This window comes from Dendrobates tinctorius, unplaced genomic scaffold, assembly GCF_039654945.1.
Source record: "Dendrobates tinctorius isolate UK_male_01 unplaced genomic scaffold, ASM3965494v1 ptg000015l, whole genome shotgun sequence".
Classification (NCBI taxonomy): Eukaryota; Metazoa; Chordata; class Amphibia; order Anura; family Dendrobatidae; genus Dendrobates; species Dendrobates tinctorius.
This window is the reverse complement of record NW_027361683.1, coordinates 40,171,516-40,197,310: the sequence shown is the minus strand read 5'-3', so window position 1 is coordinate 40,197,310 and position 25,795 is coordinate 40,171,516. Positions and strand designations below refer to the sequence as shown.

At 44.7% G+C, this 25,795-nt stretch overlaps 1 protein-coding gene across 1 annotated transcript; it reads left to right on the top strand.

Annotated features, from left to right (window-relative positions):
- The first annotated feature begins 1,160 nt into the window (after positions 1–1,160).
- On the top strand, positions 1,161–24,948 carry TENT5B (terminal nucleotidyltransferase 5B). The gene is made up of 2 exons (XM_073563973.1): positions 1,161–1,532; positions 17,341–24,948. The coding sequence occupies exons 1-2, from the start codon at positions 1,380–1,382 to the stop codon at positions 18,364–18,366; spliced, it is 1,179 nt and encodes a 392-aa protein (XP_073420074.1). The 5' UTR covers positions 1,161–1,379; the 3' UTR covers positions 18,367–24,948.
- The last annotated feature ends 847 nt before the right edge of the window (positions 24,949–25,795 follow it).

The following is a 25,795-nucleotide window of genomic DNA, read 5'->3' as shown; positions in this document are numbered from 1 at the left end:
TGCAGATGTTGATTCTTAATGTATTATGTATGATATGTATCCCTGATGTACCCTGTATTGACTCAGTGTATATGTATGTTTTATTTGTAGTTTCACCGCACATCAATATATCACCACGTTCAATAAAATACAGATTCAACCTACAGTCTCCTTATTGGACCCCGGTATAGCGGTTTAGCTGCCTGTTTAAGCTGCATGAAGTCTGCTTCATTTAGTGAGGACAGAACAGTGGTTTTGAGCACCTTGAGGGATGCAGTTTTTAGAATAGTGTCACTTTGGGGTATTTTCTGCCATATAGACCCCTCAAAATGTCTTCAAATGTGAAAAAAAAAAAATCGCTGGTCAAACTTTAACCCTTATAACGTCCTAACAAAAAAAATGGTTTCCAAAATTGTGCTGATGTAAAGTACACATGTGGGAAATGTTATTTATTAACCATTTTGTGTGACACAGCTCTGGATTATGGGCAAATTAACATTTTGAAAATTGCTAAACTTTTGCCAATTTTTTTTTTCTTCGCGCAAATAAACAGAAGTCATATCAAAGAAATGTTACCACTAACATGAAGCACAATATGTCACGAGAAAACAATGTCAGAGTCAGAGGGATCCGTTGAAGCGTTCCAGAGTTATTACCTCATAAAGGGACAGTGGTCAGAATTATATAACTTGACCCGGTCATTAAGGAGTTAAACGAGATGACCATTTAAAAAATATATATTTTCGTTAATTCAAACAGGCTTTGTCATTAAGGGGTTACCCGGAAGGTGGAGCACCCGCCCTCACCCGGCGCTGCTGCTGATCACACGTGCTGGCTGCGCCGGACTTTCGCACTCGCCCGTCAGACACTCATTTACCAGCACGCCGGGTGAACTGTCAAACGACTGTCCCTTTAAATGAGCATGCATTGTTTTCTAACCAATCAAAACTGGGATTCCTTCCGGGGGGAGGGGGCTTAAACGTCAGCCAATAAGAACAGCCTGTGTCTGGCAGCTGTCCGGCTATAGTGAGCGTCAGTATTGGGGCGGGCTGGGGGAGCACGTAGCTAAGCACTTTCTCCCCGCCAATCGTAAGCTACCGTGAGAGAGAAGGCAGATAGCAGACGTGCGTCTCGTCCAATCAGAGTAGGTGTACGATGAGTATATAAGAGACCGCGGACGGGGCGTTGCTCTGTGGGTTTTCTGGCTGTCAGTGTCATTGCTTGTGCGGCCTGCTCGCCTTGACCCGCACCTGACATCCTCCCTGGAGCGGCCTGGCCTCGTTTTAATGTTCTGTCACGGCTTTTAGAGACTTTTTAATTGCGCGCCTCTCACTCACACACCGCCTCCTCCTCCAGGACCTGTTGCCGTGTCAGCGTACGACTCCCGGAAAGCAGCAGCCATGTCGTCTCCCGTAGCGGCCGACTCCCAGCGCTTCAGCGTCCTCTCGTGGCAGCAGGTGCGCCGCCTGGACGCCATCCTGAGGGAGAGTGTGCCCATCCACGGGCGCGGGAACTTCCCGACCCTGTCCTGCCAGCTCCGGCACCTGGTGCAGGTAAGGCGTGCGGCTGTCACACACGTGGTGCGGAGGCTGCGGGCGGGGCTGCCATTCCTGCGGGCGGGGGTGCTGAGTGCGGCTAGTGTCCTCTGCTATCAGCCAGGGGAGGCCTGGAGCCATGTCCCTCTATGGCTGCCTCCATCCTGCCCTTCCACACGTGTCTCCAGTATAGAGGACCCGGAATCGGCTCACAAGTGGTTAACTCTCTCTTATTCTCTGCCCCTTGGATTGTGTTCGGGCCTTCTCCAAGGGAGTGTGGTGCATGGGATCCTCTGGGGGGTACACCGATCCTGTGAGCCCTCTGGTTAGGGCTGTAAGGATCAGCAATAAATGGCAGGCCTCATCCTGTATGGTGGGATAGTGTGGCTGGTGGCCTCACCTTCCCATCAGGGCTGTCAAAGTCACCCGTAGCCGCATGGCTAGCTCTAGGTCACTGTCGGTGGGGTCGTGCTGATCAGTTCCCTGGCGGCCTGCCAGTCTCATGTGGGTGAGCTGGATTCCTGGTATTGGTCCGTCCCTGGCCCGCACACTCCGGCCTGGTAACTAGCTGCTTCGGGCATGACTCGCTGAAAGCCAGCGGCTCCCAGGAGGAATGAGGCTATGTGCACACGCTGTGGATTTGGCCTCTGCGGATCTGCAGACAGTGTACAGTACCATGTAAGTCTGACTTACAATCTGCTGTGCACATGCTGCGGTTTTTCCACTGAGATTCTGCTGCGGTTTGCTACCTATTCCATTGTCCAGGTGGCAAACCGCAGGCCAGTCCGCAAGTCATTTTACCCGTGGATCCGCAGATACAAATCTGCGGGTGGATTTGCAGCGTGTGCACATAGCCTAAGGCTCATTCCCCCACGGAGCTGCACCCTTATTGTAATGCCATAACCCTGTGTGTGCAGCTCAGGTGTTGGCTTCCTGTGAGCCTGGCCTGGAGCAGGGAACATGGACGCAGCGGTCAGTGACCGGCAGCACCAGGGCTGCAGTAGTGACTAGTTACCCTCTATGGTGTGCACTGTACACTAATTACACACAGGTAAACTGTGCTGCTTGTCAATATCTTATCTACATATGCTCTAATCCTGCAGGCTTCTGTGTACCTTTTTTTTTTTTTTTTTTTTTTTTTTTTTTTTTTTCTCCCCCTTTTTTTGCTGTACACTCAGGGGTGGATTAAGGGTAGCCAGGGCCCGGGGCAGTTCAGACTCTGTGGGCCCCCCTCGTCACGTGACGGGGGTCACGAATCGTAGAGCCACACTCTACATAGAGAATAATGGGGCCTCCAGCACCGACCTCCACCCGCAGAGCCACACTCCACATAGAGAATAATGGAGCCTCCAGCACCGATCACCACCCGCAGAGCCGCACTCCACATAGAGAATAATGGAGCCTCCAGCACCGACCTCCACCTGCAGAGCCCCACTCCACACAGAGAATAATGGAGCCTCCAGCACCGACCTCCACCCGCAGAGCCACACTCCACATAGAGAATAATGGAGCCTCCAGCACCGACCTCCACCCGCAGAGCCGCACTCCGAATAGAGAAAAATGGAGCCTCCAGCACCGACCTCCACCCGCAGAGCCGCACTCCACATCGAGAATAATGGAGCCTCCGGCACCGACCTCCACCCGCAGAGCCGCACTCCACATCGAGAATAATGGAGCCTCCGGCACCGACCTCCACCCGCAGAGCCGCACTCCACATCGAGAATAATGGAGCCTCCGGCACCGACCTCCACCCGCAGAGCCGCACTCCACATCGAGAATAATGGAGCCTCCGGCACCGACCTCCACCCGCAGAGCCGCACTCCACATAGAGAATAATGGAGCCTCCGGCACCGACCTCCACCCGCAGAGCCGCACTCCACATAGAGAATAATGGAGCCTCCGGCACCGACCTCCACCCGCAGAGCCGCACTCCACATAGAGAATAATGGAGCCTCCGGCACCGACCTCCACCCGCAGAGCCGCACTCCACATAGAGAATAATGGAGCCTCCGGCACCGACCTCCACCCGCAGAGCCGCACTCCACATCGAGAATAATGGAGCCTCCGGCACCGACCTCCACCCGCAGAGCCGCACTCCACATCGAGAATAATGGGGCCTCCGGCACCGACCTCCACCCGCAGAGCCGCACTCCACATCGAGAATAATGGGGCCTCCGGCACCGACCTCCACCCGCAGAGCCGCACTCCACATAGAGAATAATGGGGCCTCCGGCACCGACCTCCACCCGCAGAGCCGCACTCCACATACATGGCTGCTCTCAGTGCTCTGTGCTGTGCGCACAGGACCTGTGATGAGGTCACAGGAGGGGAGGAGACAGGGGTCACATGATCGGGGGCCCTGACACCTTACCTCCTGTGATCTCATCACAAGCCTTTGCACGCTACCAGCAGCATCAGCGTTCACGCTACTTGTAGATGCTGCTGGTAGCAGAGCACATAATGCCGCCCCCACGGTCACTCACTTTTAGGTGGGGAGAAGATGGAGTGCCATTGCAGCAGCCAGCAGGAATGTGGTGGGGGCCCCCTTAGAAGCTCTTGTGGTGGGGGCCCCGGGGCTGAAGCCCCGCCTGCCCTGCCTATAATCCGGCCCTGCGCGGTGGTGGATTATAATGGGGCAATTTACTGGCCTGGGCTGTGGGCCCCTTAACCCCACTGGGCCCGGGGCAACTGCCCAAATTGACCTCATTATAATCCGCCACTGTGTACACTTATCTAGTCTTGAGATAATTGGACCTTGGTGCATGTTACAATCAAGTGCTGTGACTTTATGGTGTTGGTTTGTGCAGTAAACAAACTTATATGAAGAGAACTAAATGAAGAAATATCATTTATGCCCAAAACATGCAGCCGTTCATCAGATATTGGGCAGCCTGTATACAGTAACTGATCGCTGGCAGAGGCGCTTGCCCTTGGAGTGACTGTTTACAATGGGCCAGTGTAGATGCCCTGTAAGTGGTGGCTTGCTTGTACATGGCATTTGAGACAAGCCAGAGATGGCCCATAAATGCCCTTGTGCTCCAGGAAGCAGTTTGGCCACACTTGTGACTAGCATGACAAATGTAGTAGGGTCTTTCATACTGAAAGTAGATAAGTGTCCCACTTACCAGGTACCACTGTGTGACAGAGGGCCATCCTCCTCCAGACCCTGAGCTCAGTGCTGCATTCCTTCCTGTAGCTTCTAGGACCCTTGCATAACCACCATGTTTCTGTCTTGTTTGAATTGTTTTAGAGGTCACTTGACTGTTCTCTTCAGTCGCTTATTTTTCTTTTCTTCCTAATGGACTCTGAAGTCTTAAAAGACCATATTCCCTACTATACACCTTTGTTAGATAATTACGCTACTAATTCAAGGGGTTTGCCACGGACTCAATTTAACACTGAATTAAGTAAACTGTGGATGGTGGCAGTGCGTTGTGTTCGGCTATTGCGGCTAGCTGGCAGTACAGAAGGGTCTTATATTGCTGAATAAGGGGCTGTGGCCTCAGCATTGATTCCCCTACTGCAGTAGCCTAACTGCCATTCACACCAAGGTGCAGTTCCCTGACTGACCTGAGGGTAAGGGGGGGGGGGGCGCCAGAGAGCTGCGAGTTCCAAAGTGGAACTATAAGCGGGATATACATAAATCCCCACAGTACTTGGAAGATTGATAGCAGTGGTGGGACATCCAAATTAAACCCCCCTGCGGCAAATTGTTAGAGTGAGATTAGCTTTCTGGATATTTTTGGTCACATGGTGCCAGTGGTGGGATAACTAAGATAAGCTCCCACGGCGCCTGTGATAGCCATGTGCTGGCAGTGTCGCGTCCCTCTGTCCGCTGATACACCGGTGTCAGTGGTGGGATTGTGACATAGTGGTGACGCAGGGTCTGCTGTCACGTTTTGTTGGCAGCGAGACCCCCGTAAGTGGCGAACAGCGGTGGGCTGTTCGTCACATATTGGTATACATAAGGGAATATTCACACAGCCTCTTTCAAGAGGAAGATGTGCTGGAATCTCGCCTATTTTGGAAGTTTGTAAACCAATGTGGGGTGTGTATGTCCCCCACCCACCTTGGCATCACTCAACAAAGAAAACTACTGGGGTGATTGCACAGGTGTCTTGTAAAGTGTAGTTTTCAGAGTGGAAGATGCCAGAGTGGTCAGATTACTACTTTTGAGCATTTGTCATCTTTGCAAACCTGAAGTGGTTGAAAGGTGCTGAAAAGACTGAACAGCTAATTATTTTTAGGTTGAAATGAGTGCTCATTCTTTTGATCACTTGGCTGGCACTCTTGTGGACTTGCTCCAAACCTGTCTAGGTAAAAGTGTGGATATACCCTTTTTGGTTTATAGCCCTGTTGCATTTTTGCCAAAATCTAGTTCCAACTGCTCTAGTAATTTTGCATCACTTTTCTCACATTCAAAGGAGTACCTAAAATGGCATGTGATGTATGGTTTGCTTCTTGTTAACCCCCTGTATCTTTCATGCAGGAGAAAATAACCTCCCAGTGGAAATATTTTCTCAACTTGGTAGACTACAGCTCTTCTGGGTGTGAAGTGATCTCTAGCTGGTTACTCACTGCTTCATACTGTACAGTGCTTTCTTCCACACCCTGTGAGCTGCCTGCAGATGAGACAAACCTGTCTTCTGGCACTCCAAGGATGTTATGACTGTCATCCTCCTATTCATCTGGGACTATGAGCTATGTAGCTGAACTCAAGAGCTTGGGATTTTGGGATTTTGTCTATCTGTTAAACTGCAGCTAGATGCCATTTGTCATGGGAAGTATATTTGGTGTATATGCAAGTCATTAAGAAGGAATCTCTGCAGATCAGGTTTTAGAAGGTTGCAAATGGAACTTAAAATTCCTCTTTATATTGGCTCATTGAAGGGAGAGGAGAGCTACATCTTGTCAGTTTTGGGTATTGGTTGCTTACTATGTGTCTTATAGCTAGCACACTTCAGAAGGCTAGGGCTATGTGCCAACCTAATCAGAAGTGTTGACTCTTTTGCGATTTGCTTTGTTGCAGTACCCTAAGGCTCATAATGCGACCTTCTTAATTTGTATTGCACTGTGGTATAGTAGTGACATGTTAATTCTGACTACACAAAAGGTGGTGTAGCCAAAGTTGCCATTTAGGCCTAGGCTTAATATGCACTGTGTAAATTCTGAACTGCTCCTGCCTCTATAGGTCAGACTGACTATAGCAGCAAACATTCATCTTCAATCTGAGACATCTTGGTGTTATGTGGCTCTTGACAGGATAAAAGCCTATTAATGTTCATGCTTGCAAATGTCAGTAGCTAAAAACTGGCACTATAATGTGGCTTTCTGCCTTTCTTAGAGTGTGGGACTTTTAATCTGACCCACAGTTGCATTAGCAGGTTGGATTTGTTACTTGGAGAAAAAAAATCGACTTTGCATTACTTATGAGTGGAGGCGATGGGGTGTATTTGGAAATCAAAACCTATAATGTACTTTGACTGCAATTTCTGACCAGCCATCTGAAGGATACGGGCAGACCCAGCAAGGGTGTCCTTTAGCCACCCCTTCCCACCTCATATTAATGAAGTGTATAATTGGGAAAAGAAAACTATACTGAGGAAAGTTTGGCATACACATGTCTCTAGTCCATACCATTGCAGAATCTTTAGGTAATGATTTTAAATTTAAAAAAACTGTCAGATTCTGAAATCCAAATTCCCCATAGGAAGCATTTGGCATTGTTGCTGGTCCCAGTCACTTTGTCTGGGCCACTAAGCCTTTCACACTTGTGCAGCGGTAGTTCAATGTTTCACACCTGCATTTCTAGTAACCATGACAAAACTGCACGCTTCTACATGGGAATCTATGAATTGCTAAACTCCGGCTGCATAACTAATTGCTGGTGGTATAGCGGCAGCAGGTTTGACAACCTGACTTTATTTGTCTGCCTTATCAAAAAAATCAGACACACATTAGACTACAAGATTGATTCTAAGATGCAGGTCTACAACCCATAATACTGATGTAGCCATGAGCTGTCTTCACTGAACTTTAAAACTTTTTACAGTTTAAAAAATCATGGAAGCCTTAAAATTATATATCTTATTTTTTTTTATTACATTCTTATATGGACAATGCAAAAAGTGCCATATTTTTACATGGTGGCCCAGGCCTGTGTAAGGCTATGTGCACACGCTGCAGATTCACCAGCGGATTTTTCCATGCGGATCTGCAGGTAAAGTGACCTGCAGTTTGACACCTGGACAATGGAATAGGCATCAAACTGCAGCAGAATCCGCAGAAAGAATTGACATGTCAGTTCTTTCTGCAGATTTAAAACTGCAGCTTTTCCGCAGTGAAACCACAGCATGTGCACTGCGGATTGTAAATCCCATAGACTTGCATGTACTGTACACTGTCTGGCCCTGCGGATCCGCAGCAGTTCCACAATCTGCTGCGGATCTGCTGCGAATCTGCAGTGTGCACATACCATAAACATTCCTTACCCCCTTCTACCTCCTCCCCTCTCATCAGTGGCTGGTTCTGACTTGCCCTATAGTACTATTGGGACTGAATTGTTTATGGAACTACATAAAATGTCTGCATATTAAAACTGTAGACTGCAACGAGTAAGGGTGTGTGCACACACTGCAGATTGTACTGCAGAATTTTCGGCACGGATTTGTGTAAGGGTGTGTGCACACGTTGCGGAATCTGCTGTGGAATTTTCCACACAGATTTGTCTAATCTGCAGGTCAAAAGACCTGCAGTTTATCTGTGGATTTACTGCAGATTACCCTGCGGTTTTCCCCTGCAGTTTGATACCTGTCATGGAGCAGGTGCCAATCCGCAGCAGAATCCACACAAAGAATTGCCATGTTGCAGACTTGAAACCGCAGCAAATCCGCATGGAAAATTCCACACCTGTGCACTGCAGATTTCATTTTCCATTGATTATAATGGTACTGTACACTGCAGCAGAAACTGGGGCAGATCCACAGGACCAAATCCGCTGCGGATCCACAGCAGAATCCGCAGCGTGTGTACACCCTTATTCTCTCAGCACAGAGCATATGGCTTTTGCAATAAAATGTTACTTGTGGCTCACTAATAAAGACATATGTGCCATCCTGCCCCTGAAGCTTTCAAACAGCTAGAATTGTAGCACACTGTGTTGAGAACTACAGAGCATGGGGTGTGGTGTGAATTTCCACCCTAGCTGGCATTTTGCTGGCTCAGCTGTTGGGCAAGATGAGAGTAAGGTACATTTCCAGTCATGTATGAATTGATTATAGGTGGATATGCAAACTGATATTAAAGTTCATATTCTTATATAATTGAGCCAATACCAGTTCATTCCAAGGATGTTAGGACTTGGGTGTTTACTGCTGGTTACTGTAGCTAATAAACACTCCTGATACATTTACCTGAGACCGGTTTCTATGACTTGATACAAATGTACTCACTTGGTGACCATGCTTTGTAGCCTAGATGGAATTTGTAATCTTCATCCATGTAAGTGATTTGTCTTGAGCTTGTGTGATCTCCCCATACAAACCAGCTCCTCCTGGTTAAGCTGTTTTTTAGGATAATAGGTGTAAGTATTTACTGTCATTAATTTCTTTTGGAAGAACTTGTCCTAGATTTTTTTTTTTTTTTTTTGCATTAATTGGCTGCCAAGTCATACTAGTTTTGGTTATATGCAATGTTTCCAGTAGTTGCCATTAATAATTTCCTAATTGTTGATCTGTAGCATTTCCCTATAGGTTGGGGGTGAGGAATCTTTTCATTTACAAGGGCAATTTGAATAGTTAAACTACTTCTGAAGCGGGCCTTAGAATCGCTCACTAATATTGCCCACAAAGTGAATCCTAAGGCTGACACTGGTGTCAGGATGTAATCTTTTGTTGCACATGCCTCAGAGTTCAGTAGTGAACGCTCGTGCTCACAGAGCAGGAAGAATTTAATGGGCCAGTGGCTGTCAAAACAGAGTGGGCCATTTATATGGCTACACATAAATAAAATGGGAATGGTTGGTGATATTAACTTCTGGTTTGTGGCACATTAGTATATGGGAGGGGGGTTCAGAGATCAGTCCGGGTCATACACTTTGATACAAGTCAAAGGCAGGAGGATCACCAAGGTACAAGGGTCAGAGGCTCTAAACTGGAAGCTTGAGCTATCAATAACACTGGTCAGCAGGCTGTGACAGACTGAAATAGCCCAGCTAGCTCCAGAACGAGGCTGAGATTAACCCTTGCATGACCAGTCCGGAGTGAAAACAGCAGAAAATAAACTCTAGACTGGACCATGACAGTTTTAACGTAACTTTATTCCTTCATGAGTTATTTACGAGTTTATGATCACTTATAAAATGTGTTCAAAGTGCTGCCCATTGTGTTGGATTGTCAATGCAACCCTCTTCTCCCACTCTTGACACACTGATAGCAACACCACAGAAGAAATGCTAGCACAGGCTTCCAGTATTCATTGTTTCAGATGCTTCACATCTTGTATCTTAGCATAGACAATTGCCTTCAGATGACCCCAAAGATAAAAGCAGGGCTGTGGAGTCGGTAAGCCACAGTTGCAACTCTGACTCCTGGATTTTATCAGGCTCCGGCTCCTTCATAAATGGCCAATTCATAACAACAAATTTACTGTTGTAAAATATTAAACATCGTGCTTATTCAGTTTCTCACCATCATATAAGTAATCAGACCACTTAGAGCAAAAACTACATTTATTAGAATACAATTAGAATATAGCAAATAACTTTTATAAACTGTAAGTAAATATGCAATAAACACTTTTATGCAGTTAATAAGAAGAAATCTATAAATTTGTCCTCAGAAAAAGTATTGCCTCTGTCAGATCCTCCTTCATGGATGCCCTCAAATCTGATCTAATTATTTTGAGAGCAGAGAACAACCTCTCTACACTAACTTGTGTTGGTGGCAAAGCAGTAACCACTCGGGCAACATCTCTGACAATGTCAGGATACAGAGGAATCGCTTGTTGCACTGTTATTTTTGATGAACGGTCAAATTTCTCAATTTCTTTTAGTGCACGTGAAAAATTCTGCTGAAATGTACTGGCTGTGTTCCTTGATGGGGATGACTCTTCTATGCGGGAACGCTTTGCACGGTCCTTGTGATCCAAATATTTTTCGAAATTAAATTCTTCATCAGTTGATGATGAGGGTGAAGATGTGGCAGGACGACCACATTCTTCTTGTTCCTCCTGACTGTTCTGCAACCCTTTCATCCTTACTGCTATTTCAAACAGAGCTTCTTTTCCTTTACTTAGCTGTTGATCATCTAGAAGAATCCGATGCATTGGGTCTACATAAACAGCTGCCAAAAGAATGTTATTTTGTAATAGTAGCTCCTCTCTCCGTTTCATTGATGTAGCAATGCCACTTGCAATTAACCCTCCTCTTTGGGACAGGCGAAACATCAGGTTCTTCCACTCCTTTAAGAAAATACCTGGAGTTAAGTCCTCTGCTTGTAATTTTTTAGTCACTGTAAATGGGTGCTCTAGCAATTTTTCCAGCTCTGTCACCTGATTCCACTGACTTTCATTTAGTGTCAGTTGAGGGTTAGCCATGTCTACAAGAAAGGTTTTCAGTTCAACCAAGCGCTGAATCATTAAGTACTGCCCCATCGTGTGGCTTGATCAATAATTGCCCCTTTTCCAGCACGTCTCTTCAAAATTGAGTCAACTTTAGGGGTTCTGGCAACAGTAGCCAATTTTCTCACCTTGCCAATCAGTGCAGCAGCATGTCCTTCTTGCAGACTGTCTCTTATAGCCAGCTGTAGCGTATGCACAACACAGCGCATGTGATGAATGAAAGAACATTGACACAGTTTCAACAAGATCATCTAAACTATCATGTTGCTGTTCATTTGGAGCAACTTCAGTTTGCTCCTCAGTTACAATACTGTGTTCCTCTATTTCAAACATTTGTGTCTGTGGACCCAGAATGTTCTTCTAGCTGCTGGTCACCATCATTACTTTCATTAGCTTAATAGTACTTATCATATTTGAAGCATTGTCAGTTACGACAGAAAGAACTTGTTCTTTTTTAAGTTCATAGTCTTGCAGAACCTTTTCCACCAAGACCTGGAGAAACTCACTGGTGTGATGAGCTTTGGTGTCTTTTACTGCCAGTGTCTTGGTAACTATTTCATTTTTGTCACAAACAAATCTGACATTGATGGCAAAATGGTTCACTCTGTGACGTGTGCAGGCATCCATTTTAAGAAACAGTGTCCCTTGAGAGTTTTTTTAAGTTCTTTTTGTTTAAAAGCTTCTTCGATTACTAATTTTCTAACTCTCTCTCCAGAGAAACACCAAGCTTGCGGCCCATTTCCCCATTCAGACACATAAAAGCTGGTCGTGAAAATAATGAAATATGCACACTATCCTTTACAACAAGCTCTATAATCTGTTTTTTTAAATGTATCTACTGTCATTGTCACAGTAACTTTGTCACTGACAAAATATCTTGCAACTGATGGCTGCAAAGTTCTCTGCTCCTTTGTTTGGCTGGAAGTAGAGTTGAGCGACTTTGGTCGGATCAGGTTTCATGAAACAAAGTTTGTTTCAGATGAAACTCGTCCGACTAGAGCAAAAAAAGTCGGAGTTTCGTCCGAAACCTGACCCCAATGCAAGTCAATGGGAAATAAAAGTTGGACGAAACTCCGACTTTTTTTGCCCTAGTCGGACGAGTTTCATCTGAAACAAATTTTGTTTCATGAAACCCGATCCGACCAAAGCCGCTCAACTCTAGCTGGAAGAGCTGGGCACTGGTTCATTGGTTTGGATGCAGTCTCTCATCCACTGCTTTCAGTACTTCTGGATGAAAGCGCTGTAAATGTCTCTTTAGATTAGAAGCTCTGGTAGGAGCATTTTTATCTTTGCCTGAATATGCACTCATCTTGGCTTCACAGCATTTGTTTTTGTCTGGATCATTTGTCATACACTGACAGACATAATGTTTTCTATCTTGAGTGATGGTGAAATGTTCAAATACAGCTGATTTAATGTGATGCTGCTTTGACATTCTCAGGCTTTTAATTCTGCATTCACAATCCAAATGACAATTGTTTTTCCTAAAAACAATTGTACAAAATTATTGCCAGGTCGTACAACTGATATAGTGGTCAGTAATACTGTTATTATTCCTCATGTACTCAGTTAACTGATGCAAAGTTTGTTGAAAGGATAATACTTCTTACAGTCTTCCTCTTCTGAGTAGCAGGCAGCTGTGAGATGCTTGGAAGACGCACACCTAGTATGATCTAGTCTAGAGGAGGAGCTTTACTACTAAGAATTTGCAACACATTTTCACTTTCAGTTTCATACATTGTAAGTAGGGGGGTTGGGGCAGCATGAGGTTAACCAAGTATAAGATTAGATAAGGGCAGTGGAGAACAGTGACACACAAGAAGTAAGAAATGTCTCTATCTCCAGCAGAACTGCTTATCACTGTTCATAGTTTGGTAGAACATATATATTTGAGTAACATTTATAAAATTCATATGAAAGTTCAATTATGAAATATTAATACATTTTTTTTTAAAGCTGGAGTCGGTACATTTCTACCGACTCCGACTCCACAGCCCTGGATAAAAGTCTAAGGGGGTCAGATCAGGAGACCTTGGTGGCCATTTAACTGGCCCATGACAACCAATCCACTTGCCAGGAAACTGTTCATGTAGGAATACTCGGACCTGACACCCATAATTGATGGTATGGTGTGGTATATGGGGTACAAAGCAAGTGGGGCCATTCTTCATCAATGGAAACCTCAATGCCACTGGATATCTGAAACTGCTACATGATGTGTTGCCCTCTTTATGCACTGCAATGCCACTGGATATCTGAAACTGCTACATGATGTGTTGCCCTCTTTATGCACTGAAGATGGCACGTTCCCTGAGTTTTTCCAGCAAGATAATGCACCACCACATTATGGGTGTCAGGTCCAAGCATTCCTACAAGGAATCTGACCCCTTTTAGACTAGCATTTCTTCTGTGGTGTTGCCATCAGTGTGTCAAGAGTGGGAGAAGAGGGTTGCATTGACAATCCAACACAATGGGCAGCACTGTGAACACATTTTATAAATGGTCATAAACTTGTAAATAACTCATGGAAGAATAGTTACATCAAAACCAAGCACACCATTTTTTTCCTGTGAAACACTAAGTCTCACTTGACCCTCTTCCCATTGGGAAAAATAAAGTTGGATCCAAAATGGCTGCTATGGTCACCACCCATCTTGAAAAGTCCACCCCCTATATACTAATGTGCCACAAACAGGAAGTTCAGATCACCAACCATTCCCATTTTATTTAGGTGTATACATATAACTGGCCCACCCAGTACAGATTCCAACGCAAGTGTGATGCCCCTGAGGCTCAGTCGCCAGAGGTACTGCACCTTCTCCTAAGGTGTAGTGCCCCACCATCTGGGTAAGGTGGGAACTCCTTTCCACACCAACACTCGCACCCCACACAACAGGGTAGTTCTGCATAACCACACTGCAGCTCCTTGCTCAGAGGGTAGCAGAGCACCTTTGGTGGTTCCCTGCTTGGAACACTGAACATGCTGGGAGGTGGGTGGAGTTAAGTTGCATAAGAGTGGGACAGTGTAGGATGACTGAGTCAGACAGAAGGTCAGTCGGGTAGGAAGTCACTCAGACAGGAGTGAGGATCCCTGGAAGAAGGGATGGAGGAAGGAGTGCTGCAGCTGCCTCAGTGATCTGAGCCAGCTGGCACAGGAAAGGAGAAAGATGTAGAACTGAAACCTAAGCTTCCTTAAGAAAGACAAGTACAGAACGGAGTAGAGAGAACAGAGGACGTGGGTTAGAAGAGGAACTCTGCCTATAGGTTCTCAGCGCAAGGCTGGGGCCCGGTCCATGAGGTTGTATGGACACTTGTGGTTCTGCAGCAGACACTGGTGGAGTAGTTGGCTGTAAATGCACTACTCCCATCTAAGACTTGGGGCACAACAGCAATTGGATAGAAAGCTGAGACTAAGGAGAAGGGAGTCCCTGAAGCAGGCTACAGCTGTCTGCCATACAAGTAGGGTTCTTGGGAACATCAGTCAGGAGGAACTCCAGTGTAACTCAGTACTAGGAGTACTTCACACTTTAAGGTGCCATAGAGGAGTCGTTGAGAAAGGTACATGTTGGCGGGGAGAATCCTAACTTGCCCAGAGGTTGAGTCTCTGAGCCGGAGGACACGGCCCGGAGGCAGGCACGTGTGTGTGTGTGTGTACAACGGATTGTGAGTAAAGCTTTGGAACTACAAGCCCTGGTGTCCTCCATTCATTTGTGCACTAACACATTCAGCACTGCTACAGCTGGGTACCATTCTCCACACTGCCTGCACTTCTCCTCTTCCATTGCATCCACACTGCCCTGGGGCTACAGCTTCACCTGTGGGGAACTACACCATCTAGGCTGCAACACACCACCAGCCCCAGAGGATCTGCATGCAGCGTCGGCCTAACATCCTACTTGCCGAACACCACAGGTGGCGTCATGAACTGTTCATTTAAACCATTACATTTCCCTATTACTTGGGCACCCAGGGCCACGGTCCGGGTCACCGCTGCTGTGACGACATCCTACTGACACCATCCCGGTACCGAGTACCCCACAAGCACTGCAGTCCCAGAGTCTGACCAGTATTTTTTTTTTTTTTTATGTACAGGGGTTAAGAACTTGCAGGTAGTTGCTATCTGCTTGGTGATGTATCTATGCTGGATCAGGTTGTGACTCTTCTGCTTCCTTTCACCTCACTCGGAGCAGTGCCGTTTCTTATGGTCTACTGTTGCCAGTGCTACAGCTGATGTCATGCTGATTGATAGCTGGCTCCTTTGCAGTTTGACAGCTAGTCCCCTGCTTCATAGCAGGATGGCTTCCGCAATGGCACCCTATCAATTTAGTGGAAGAGAATGGGAATACCCCTTTCTGTTCTTGGAACCATATAGCAAAAAAGTACAGGATAACCCCATAAGTGGTGGTGCCACAAATGCCAAACTATAAAATTGTGCAAAAGATTGGTCCTTAAATGTATTCCAAGGCTGCATTTCAGGAAGATGACAGATGAGATTATGAAAGTGTTAATGAATTGTTCCCAGCTCTCCATCTCCAAGGCACTTGGTGACTGGTTATCACTAGACAGAGCTTTTTGTGCATCCACACTGTAAATGAGTAGTGGAGGATGGGTAAAAGGTTTCATTATATCTTCATATAGACCTCAATATTTAAAGTGAACCCGTCACCTGTGTTTGCTGCAATAAGATGCAGCCACTGCCTTTCAGGGCTTATCTACAGCATTCCATAATGTAGCTAAGCCCCCTATCTGACCTGCAAGTGAATAAGTTTATTATACTTGCCCAGGGGGTTGCCACAGGTCCAAGTCCAGCGCCTCCCATCTTCTTGCAATGGCGCCCTCCTGTTGCTTCTTTGCGCTCCAGTGCAGGTGTACTTAACTTCCCTGTTGAAGTACTGCAGGTGCCAGTAAAGGTCAGAGGCCCTGCACACTGCAGTACTGTGCGCTGCCCTCAACAGGGCAGATAAGTATGCCAGGGAGCCTGTGAAGAAAGCATTGCAAGAACATGGGAGGTGCCAGACCTGCGACATCCATTGGACCAGTCTGCCCCTGGTGAGTATAATAACTTATTTTTCATTTTTCTTATCGTTCGGGTGCTTATCTACAGCATTCTATAATGCCCTGAAAGGCAGTGGCCGCATCTTATATCTGCCAAAACTGCTGACAGGTTCTCTTTGAAGGCAACCTGTCATGAGAACTTTAATGTTGAAACTAGCAGGGGCGTATCTATTGGGGTCTCCAGAGGGTATGGCCAGACCCATGTTGGAAGGGGGTCCTCAGATGTGACATCAGCTTGCCTGTGACTTGCAGCACATGGCAGTGACATCATGCACTGCCATAGTCGGGTGCTAGCTACAGAAGTGGGTGGAGGTATGGCAAGAATAATTGTTTTGTCTTTAAAATGTACTGGAGAAGACGAAGGGGCCCAGAACAGGGGAATGTTATAGCATGGGACCCAGGATGGAGGAGACTATTGCAAGAAGGAGCCAGGACTAAGGATCTTATTACATGGGGGATGAACCATATGTCTTTATAGGATCTAGAATGCTACAAGGGCCCATGAATCTGACCAACATGCAAGATTCTAGATTCACCCCTGATGAAATTGATTACTAAACAGTTATCCTCTGTGCTAGTACTGAAGTCAAACTTGTGAAGCCACAAGCAAATTTCCTTGGTAGTTCTCTAGTGGTCTGTCAATATGTACTTGCACTAATATGCCCTCAATGCACCTGAAAGTGAATTTAGCTGTGGCTCTAAAACTAGGTTCTTCAGTGCTGGCACATGATTACTACCACCACTGGTATCCTCTTTATTATTGTACTAGGACTTGTATGGCAATATCACTTTTTGCCTATGGTAAACGAACTGTTCATTAGTTCCCTTACGTAGAACTTCCTGGTGTCAAGCATCGCTCATATCCCAGGTATTATGTATGGCTGAAGTAGGGGAGTTGCATAATCTAAAATATGGGAGTGTATCACAGATGATGGATTACTGGAGAAACACCTGCTGGATCAAAGCTTGGAAGCCTGACAGATGCCGAAAGGAGAGTGCAGTCCCTAAGAAACATGCCACAGCATGGAGATCTGCTGAGCATGCAAATAAAGAGGCATGTTTAGTCTGGAACAGTTTACAATCTCTGTATATATTAAACCTAGATTTGTGGATTATAATTTTGAGATGATAAACCATTGTGTATCTCTTGCAGGTAGTCCGAAATCGTCTAGAGCAGACTGGTATCCTGGTTCACAAGGTGAAACTGAATGGTTCGGCTGCAAGTCATGTCCTGCATGAAGATAGTGGCTTGGGTTACAAAGACTTGGACCTCATATTTCTGGTGGATTTGAAAGGTCCTGATGCATTTCAGGTGGTAAAGAATGCTGTATTGGATTGTCTCTTGGACTTTTTGCCTGTAGGGGTCAATAAAGAGAAGATTACACCAATGACCCTGAAAGAAGCCTATGTTCAAAAACTGGTAAAGGTTTGTACTGAAAGTGACAGGTGGAGTCTAATATCCCTATCAAACAATAATGGAAAAAACATAGAGCTGAAATTTGTTGACACTCTAAGACGACAGTTTGAGTTCAGTGTTGATTCCTTCCAAATCCTGTTGGATTCAATACTTGTACGCAATCAGAGTTTAGAGACTCCAGTATGTCAAAGCTTTCATCCAGCTGTGACTGGAGAGAGCATGTTTGGGGACTTTGATGAAGCAATGGACCACTTGCGTAATCGAGTAATTGCCACTCGAAGCCCAGAAGAAATCCGAGGTGGTGGTCTTCTCAAATACTGCAACCTGCTTGTGCGTGGCTTTAGACCAAAGTCAGAAGTTGATATGAAAACTATGCAGCGGTACATGTGTTCACGTTATTTCATAGACTTTCCAGATATTCGTGAGCAATTGAGGAAACTTAAATGCTATCTGCAGGACCACTTTGTGGGAATGGAGGATAAACGTTATGAATACCTAATGACCCTTCACAATGTAGTAAATGAAAGCACTGTGTGCTTAATGGGACATGAACGTCGGCAGACTCTCACACTCATTGCTTCTTTGGCTATTCAGGTTTTATCTGAACAAAATCTTGTTCCTGCCATCCCGAACTTTACCTGCTACTACCAGCCAGCCACCTTCATGAGTGATGGAAACTACAATAGTTACTACCTTACTCCAGTCCAGCCCATGGTGTCTTGCAGCCATTCCTGTCAGACTTGGCTTCCCTGCTGCAACTGACTTTACCTAGGTCTCTGACCAACTTCTGTTGTCAGTCTTCTAAACTGAGCAAGAAGTTACTGGCTGTCTTTGACCTCCCCTTGTGATATTGAAATGGTTAGCTATGTGAGCCATTCACCATCCTTTCAACCAATCCTTTTTTTTTTTTTTTTTTTTTTTTTTTTTTTTTTTTTTTTTTTAGTACCATTAGTATTGAAGGTTTGCCAACTTTGCTCCTAACTTCTCACTGATGCAAGCTTTGGAGCCTGTGAATACTGGGTACTTGGACCAAAGTAAGAGTTTAACTCTTAAGTGCCTGTAAAGCTTAATTGGTTCAACTCCTAGATTACAGAAACCATTTTTTATTCTTCTTGTGCTCAGTATTGCATAACCATTTTAATGTAGATCACTCGGCACACACTGTTCTAGCTTCCTTTATGATATTGTGTTTTTTTTTTTTTTGTTTTTTTTTCCCTGTTGCAAAAAAAATCCTTGATTTGCTTTCTAGACCCATATCAGGCTTGCTATATTTGCATAGTTCGGTGCTATTAAATGTACCTCCGAGGTAACTGGCTTCTTTACACTGCCATAGTTGTGGCCTGCGCCCCTCCGTGGAAAAAAAAATAAAAACCTGCCGGAAGGCATTATCACTCTGTGGAGGCCTAATCTTAATTTTTGGCAGATAAAATGATTGCGCGCACGCAAGGCTGTGTAAATAAGCTTTTACAATAACTCTTTTGCATTTGTATATCAACTCAACATAGTTAAATGGAGTTTTAAAATCTTGCACAACACTTTGGCAAATGCAGGTTTTAAGTCTTCAGCAAAAGTCAGTAAATGGTAAGAAATGCCCCAATAGTTATTGGGTGAGGCAGGGTGTTGGATTTGAAACGTGTACAAGCATGTCTAACATGAGCTCAGGTCCTGCAAGATAAGGTTCAATTTGATAAGCAAACTTGCATTACATCAAAACCACTGTGCAACAAAAACTAAAACTACCATAGAAATTCCATGCAGCTTACTACTAAAGACATTCTTTTATCTGGACAGTCCCTATCCTCTACAAGTGGTTTTAGCTGTTTCGTGACTTTATTTTAAAATTCTGAATACTGATTATTGGGGCCCATTATTGTGCTGCCTCCTTTGGCATTGAAAGTGAGCAGTTTCGATTTTTAACTTCCACGTCCTTGCAGACGTGTGGGTCGTGTCATCGGCACATCTTCTAAAAGGAGTCGTCTTGGACCAGTTTTCTTGTTCTATAGAACCTGCCATTCTTTTGGAATATTAAGTCTCGGTACCTAAAGAATGTAATCTCCTCACCAGACAATATCCTGCACTGCTTAGTTTTGTAAAGCATTGTTCCAAATGACCTCAAGACTGCTAATCTAGTACTAATCACTGGAAAAGATCACTACATGGAAAACTATTGAATTACTGTTGTGAAGCCTCCTATAGCAGGAGATGATCACACTGATGGATACCCTGGTCTTAATCATGTGCCTATTAACTTGTTTAATACAGCAGGAGATCCATGTGATTAATCTGTAACAAATATTGGCTTGAGACCAGGATCAATTTTACTTTTAACTTAAAGAAAATTACACAAGTCTTGGTGTGATGAGAATGCTGTCTTTACTATAGTAATGGCCAATTGGCACCACTGAGCTCACAGCATTCTCTTTAAAGGGAATCTGTCAGTGTGATTTCATACCCCACACTATTTATATATGCATCCAACTCCTTCAAAGACAAATCCAGTTCTGCAATTACTGGGAAGTCTGTTCCATCACTACAGAAAAGTGTATTTGCATTGATATGCAAATGAGTCTGAAGCACTGATAGACCTGAAGCCTGTCACTCCAGCTCTATTGTCCCCAGCGCCACTGCCTCCTTTGAAGTCGCAAAGCAGAGATTGTTAAGTAGGTGGAACCTAGAGCTGGAGTGGCAGTGATTTCAGATCTGCAACTTAATTTTCATATCAATGAAATGTTTGACTTCTCAGGAATAAAGGAAAGGACTGGTCATGTAAAAGTATTGCTGTATTAAAGGGAATCTGTCACCCCTTCACCGTCTTCATACGATGCTGTCCTCTTTCCTTCCTGTCGTGGCTCTGGTACACTGCTCTACCCTGTTGAGGGCAGGGCAGAGTCCTGCAGGTGCCAGGAGAGGCCTGGCACCTGTGCACTGCAGTATTCTGCTCTGCCCTCAACAGGGCAGAGCAGTGCGCCGGAGCCACGACAGGAAGAAAAGAGGACGGCATCATATGAAGAAGGGAGGCCCCGGACCTCAACACCCATCAGACCAAGACCGGACTACAGAATGCTGTAGATAAGCCCCTGATGGCAGTGCCGGCAGCTCATATTTGAAAAAAGGGTGACAGATTCCCTGTAAGCTGAGAAAAAGCTACCTGGTCACATAAATTAGTTGGGGGTGTGACAGTCTTCTGACTTTTTTTTTTTTTTTTTTTTTTTTTTTTTTTTTTTATGGTGTATGGGCTTGATTACTGCCAATTGGTTGGCTGGTGTACAATGGTTCTCTAGGGCAGGGTTTCCCAACTCCAGTCCTCAAGGCACACCAACAGATCATGTTTTCAGGATTTCCTTTGTATTGCACAGGTGAAGCAATTATCACCTGAGCAGTACAAAGGAAATCCTGAAAACATGATCTGTCGGTGGGCCTTGAGGACTGGAGTTGGGAACCCTGCTCTAGGGCTTGGGTCATCTCCACATGTGGTGGATGTTGTAGAATCAACACCACAGCCAAGTATAATACATGTAAGCTGTGTCTAGAGAATATCCTATGCGCACATAGCCGTTCAAATCTATTGTGATACATACTGATGATAGAAGCACAAGCTGTGATATCTAATTTTCAGTATAGTAAAATATTATGATTGGTACACCATTATACTTCAGTGACCCCTCTAACTTTTTTTTTTTTTTTTTTTTTTTTTAAATGTCCAGTCTGAGATTAATAGTTTGGAAGATGTGCATTGCTAAGTCAACAATGCATAGAATGATTTTATTTTATTCATATTGAAGTAACTAGATGAGTTCTGTGGTTATTTTTAATCTTTGATTTTAAAAGTAATGTCCACTACTTGTCCACCAGTTGTAATAACCTCAAAGTGCTGGATATATTACAAAAAATGTATATATTGCACCTGAAATGTACCTACAACCAATCTGGGGTTGCCTTTTTATCAAAAATATAAATTGGTGGTTTCTCTAAGGCTGTGCACACGCTGTGGATTCATGCGCGGATTTGTATCTGCGGATCTGCAAGTAAAACCGCATGTAAAATGACCTGTGGATTGGCCTGCAGTTTTAAATCTGCAGAAACAATTGACATGTCATTCTGCCGACTCAAAACCGCAGCTTTTTCTGCAGTTGAAAATCCGCAGCATGTGCACAAAGGATTGTAAATCATAGACTTGCATAGTACAGTACAATGTCTGCAGAACTGCTGCGGATCCGCAGCAGCCAAATCCACAGCGTGTGCACATAGCCTTACTCGGGGCTGCACAACTCCAGTCCTCCGTACCTCCCAACAGCGCATTTTTCCAGGACTCCCTTAGCATTGCACGGTGTTGGAAACCTCACCTGTGCATTTCTACAGAAGTCCTGGACCCTGATCTAAGTGATCATATTTTTAACAAGGCTGCACCAAAGGATCTTTAATGTTGCTAGAAAGTCGGGCCCTTTTTAAGGAAGGTGGGATCCTACTGCCAACCATTTGCCTCTGTGAAAAGACACCATCTTAACTAACTAGCACTGCTGGGTACTTTGTGGGCTTATTGGTAATTCCATTAATCTTAAACTTGGGCCTTTCAGGAGATTGTTTGGACCCTTTTTGAGCCATTTTGCTAAGATATGTAGAAGAAAAAGTGAGGGGGGTTGTTTGTCTTTAAATAGAAGGGGTGGAAAAAAAAGGATCTAGTGGCAAACCGGTATGACTGTCTGCTATTAGCACGGTCTCCCACTTGTCCCCTGACAGATGTCACATGACTGCATCTACTTATTGTTTGTTACCTTCATGCTTTGTTTGCATGAAAATGTAAAGGGTACATATGATATTGGTGTAGGAGTCCGGGCCAGGGCTGGGAGAGATGATACGATGATGCGGTGGTACTGCTGCTGATTGGCAGGAGAGGTGTGCTGGTCCAACAGAACTGGGGGGGTGACCCACTTCTTGGCACAAACAGACTGGAGACTGAGACAGTACTGTAGTTAAACAGGTCTGATTTTATTCACCAACTTTGCCAATGTCCACACTTTAAGACAGGGCTGTTCACTTTTCTTCCTCACACAGACCTGGGTACCTTCGATGCCTCGGTGACACTGTAGTGGTGTCCTCTGCGGTTCTCCTCACTGTGGCTGCCCTAGGCACTTCCACCACAGCGTTTCCCCGTTCAAAGTACACAGGTACCTAATCTGTTCAGACTGTGGCCATCTGATGCTCCTGTGTTCCTGGGTCACCCCCCGTGACTATCTCTACTGTCTGGTGCTCTCCACTGGGCAGCAGACCCTCCTTTCTTAGTGAGCTCCCCTGGCTGACTCTTCTGGAAACTTCCCTCAGCCTTTATACAGCCAGTCCTGGTAGCTACACCCACTGTCACCTGACAGTCACCTTTGACCAATCAGTGACCTTGACCTGTGGCAGTTATGTAACACTCTTCTGTGCTCCCCACTGCCCTCTAATGGTCACTCTCGGTACAGCACCCTTTTCTCAGTGCCTGTCAGGTCAACCTCCCCACATTAGCAAGGGCCCCAGTGTTGAGCGTGGAGGAGTGATGACTGCACAGGAGCAATGTATAATTATGTTATGTATGCAGCATTTTGGGGTCACTTATAGTGTTGTCCAGTAGTGGACACCTTCACTGACCTAGGATATTACATGAAGCGTTTGCCATATGTTTAACCAATGTTAAATACCTTGCAAGTAATTTTGCTTCTGCTCATGGGTTGTATATTTTTATATAGTGGTCTGCTGAGTCACATGTAGAACTTTCGCGTCATGTGTCAGTACCTTGGGGTGGATATGCAGGTCCACGCAATTTGTGGACAGTGAAGCTGAATGCACCTTTATCATACTTTACACCAGTAATTCCGTGTGGTGATTTGTCTTCCATTCCTATGGGTTTTTTGTCTTCTAAATTTGTGCCAAACATTATGCCTCTCATTTACGTGTCTTTTTGTAACTTTTATCTAGAATTGCAATCTCTCAATGTCATGCTGTAAGTTTGTGAACACTGCTCCTAATACACTTCAGTCTGCATTAGGGTGTGTGCACATGCTGCAGATCTGCAGCAGAATTAGCTGCGTTGTACAGTACCTTTTTATAGCCTATGGGAATTGAAAACTGCTGTGCCGACGCTGCAGAATTTTCCACGTGGATTTGCTGTGGTTTTCAATCTGCAGAAAGAAATGACATGTCAAATCTTTCTGCGGATTCTGCTGCGGTTTACCATCTCCTCCATTGTAGAGATGATAAACTGCAGGTCTTTTGACCTGTGGATTTTGCAGAATCTGCAGCGAGTGCACACACCCTTACTGTTGTAAGGTATTGTAGGATTTCCCTGTGGCAGTGCAGCTTAGACCTAGCAGTCATCTCCTGTGGCCACATGATGTCTCGTCTTCATAATTATGCAGTTCTGGGTGCTATATATATTTTTTTTTTTTTTTGTATTCAACACTTGCTGTCAACACCTCCCACTAACCCTGCTTATAAAGTGACTGGCCATCCTCACTCCACCTGTTTTAATGAAAGGCCCATCTAATTACAGTCTGGAATTTGAGGTGGAGGGTAGAGATAATAACTGCTGATTCATATGGGCAGATTCTAGAATGGCAATCCAATTGAAGCCTAAAACAAGAAAGGTAACTTGCTTCACAACTTAATTCAAGTGGCCACGTAACTGCACACAACTGTGATGTGTAAATGAGTCTAACCTCCATGATGTGTAATGTACAGATCCTAAGTATCATGATGCAGTTTTTCCAGATATTATTCCCTTTTGAACAGGTGTAGCTTTATGAAAAATATAATTTGCTTTGGCATAAAGTAGATTGCAATTCCTTAATTAAAACAAACCATGGTAGAATATTAAATACACAGAACTAGCATGGATGAAGAAATCCTGCCTTCCGAGCAACATAAGTGCTGCACTCCTTTGCCCAAATTTAGGCAGTTTCTCTCCAGTGCTGGAGGGCCTTACAATTGGTGACTTCATTCTCCTAGCTGCAGGCTCGGCTCATTCCTGGAATCTGAGCACATGGTTAACACTTTCAGTACAAAGCTGACCAATATCACTAAATTAGGAAGTGGTAAACACAAACTTTAAGCAGGTAGCATGGGGAAATGCAGATTGTAAAGATAATGTTTCTCTTACTTCACTACTCCAGCCAATCTTTCAATCCAAAAGACAAGCCTGAGAGGTGTCCTTAACAAATTTTGAAGTTTTCAGCTTTGCCTGCAGTGTTTGGAAAGCAGAATAATTGAATAACTTGTCTTTATTTTTATGGGGGAAAATGTGCAGTGTTATTACCCATTTGTGGGGTTATGGAGCTGGGGGAGAAAAAAAAATAAATATATTTTCTCAAAGTCTGCATCGTTATTTGGTACAAGAGTTCCAGTATGAGTCAATTGATCTGGTGTGAATGTGTCAACAACTGTGGGCAGTTTGTGTGGTGGTTTGTGTTTTCTCTAACGTGTGCATCTTATGGTACAGCCTGGCCTAACGTTGAGATCACAAGTCTGGTGAAAGATGAGGTTACCTGGGCCTTTAAAGGGCACCAGCCATTTTTATTATATATTCAAGCTATTGAAACAACACACCTTGACCTAATGGCACACTATCTACCCTTGTTATCACTTTCCATTATGGAGTTTGTGCTTATAAAAGGTAAGCTTATTTCAGCAGTAAAAGAATGGGTAAGTTGGCTTGAGCTGTGTGGTATGTGGGTCATTCACTTGGACAATTTGGGGTAAATCAGGTGCAGCCTTGAGATTATACAGTAACTACGATCACAGATTTTCTGTAAAGTGAGGAGGAACTCATTCTCTATACACTAACTCTCCCTCCCTTCATAATGTCCATTGAATAAAAATGACTTGTTCATAACTAACAAATTTGCAACAAACAACGGTCCCTCTCTAGGCTATTAATTTCTGCCCTCAGTCACTGGCTTACCCTCTCTGGCAGAGAATTTCACCAGAGCCCACGCCAATTTTTTCCCTGAATTAATCCGTTAATTTAACACCGCCAAAATTTTACACACATACTAACATTATTAGTGAGGGCCATATAAAAACATAACAGATATGCAATGGTTCCTGTATGTAAACGATTGTCTCATATACTGTGTGGATTCTGACACTGCCAATTGATTTTCACCTATTCTGCTACCTATATCGCTATGAAACATAAATATATGTCAATGACATAAAT

Excerpts from the sequence above, each read along its gene's own strand:
- TENT5B (XM_073563973.1), top strand. The coding sequence starts at position 1,380 with ATGTCGTCTCCCGTAGCGGCCGACTCCCAGCGCTTCAGCGTCCTCTCG. Across the intron at positions 1,533-17,340 it reads AGCTCCGGCACCTGGTGCAG|GTAGTCCGAAATCGTCTAGA; the intron begins GTAAGGCGTGCG and ends TATCTCTTGCAG.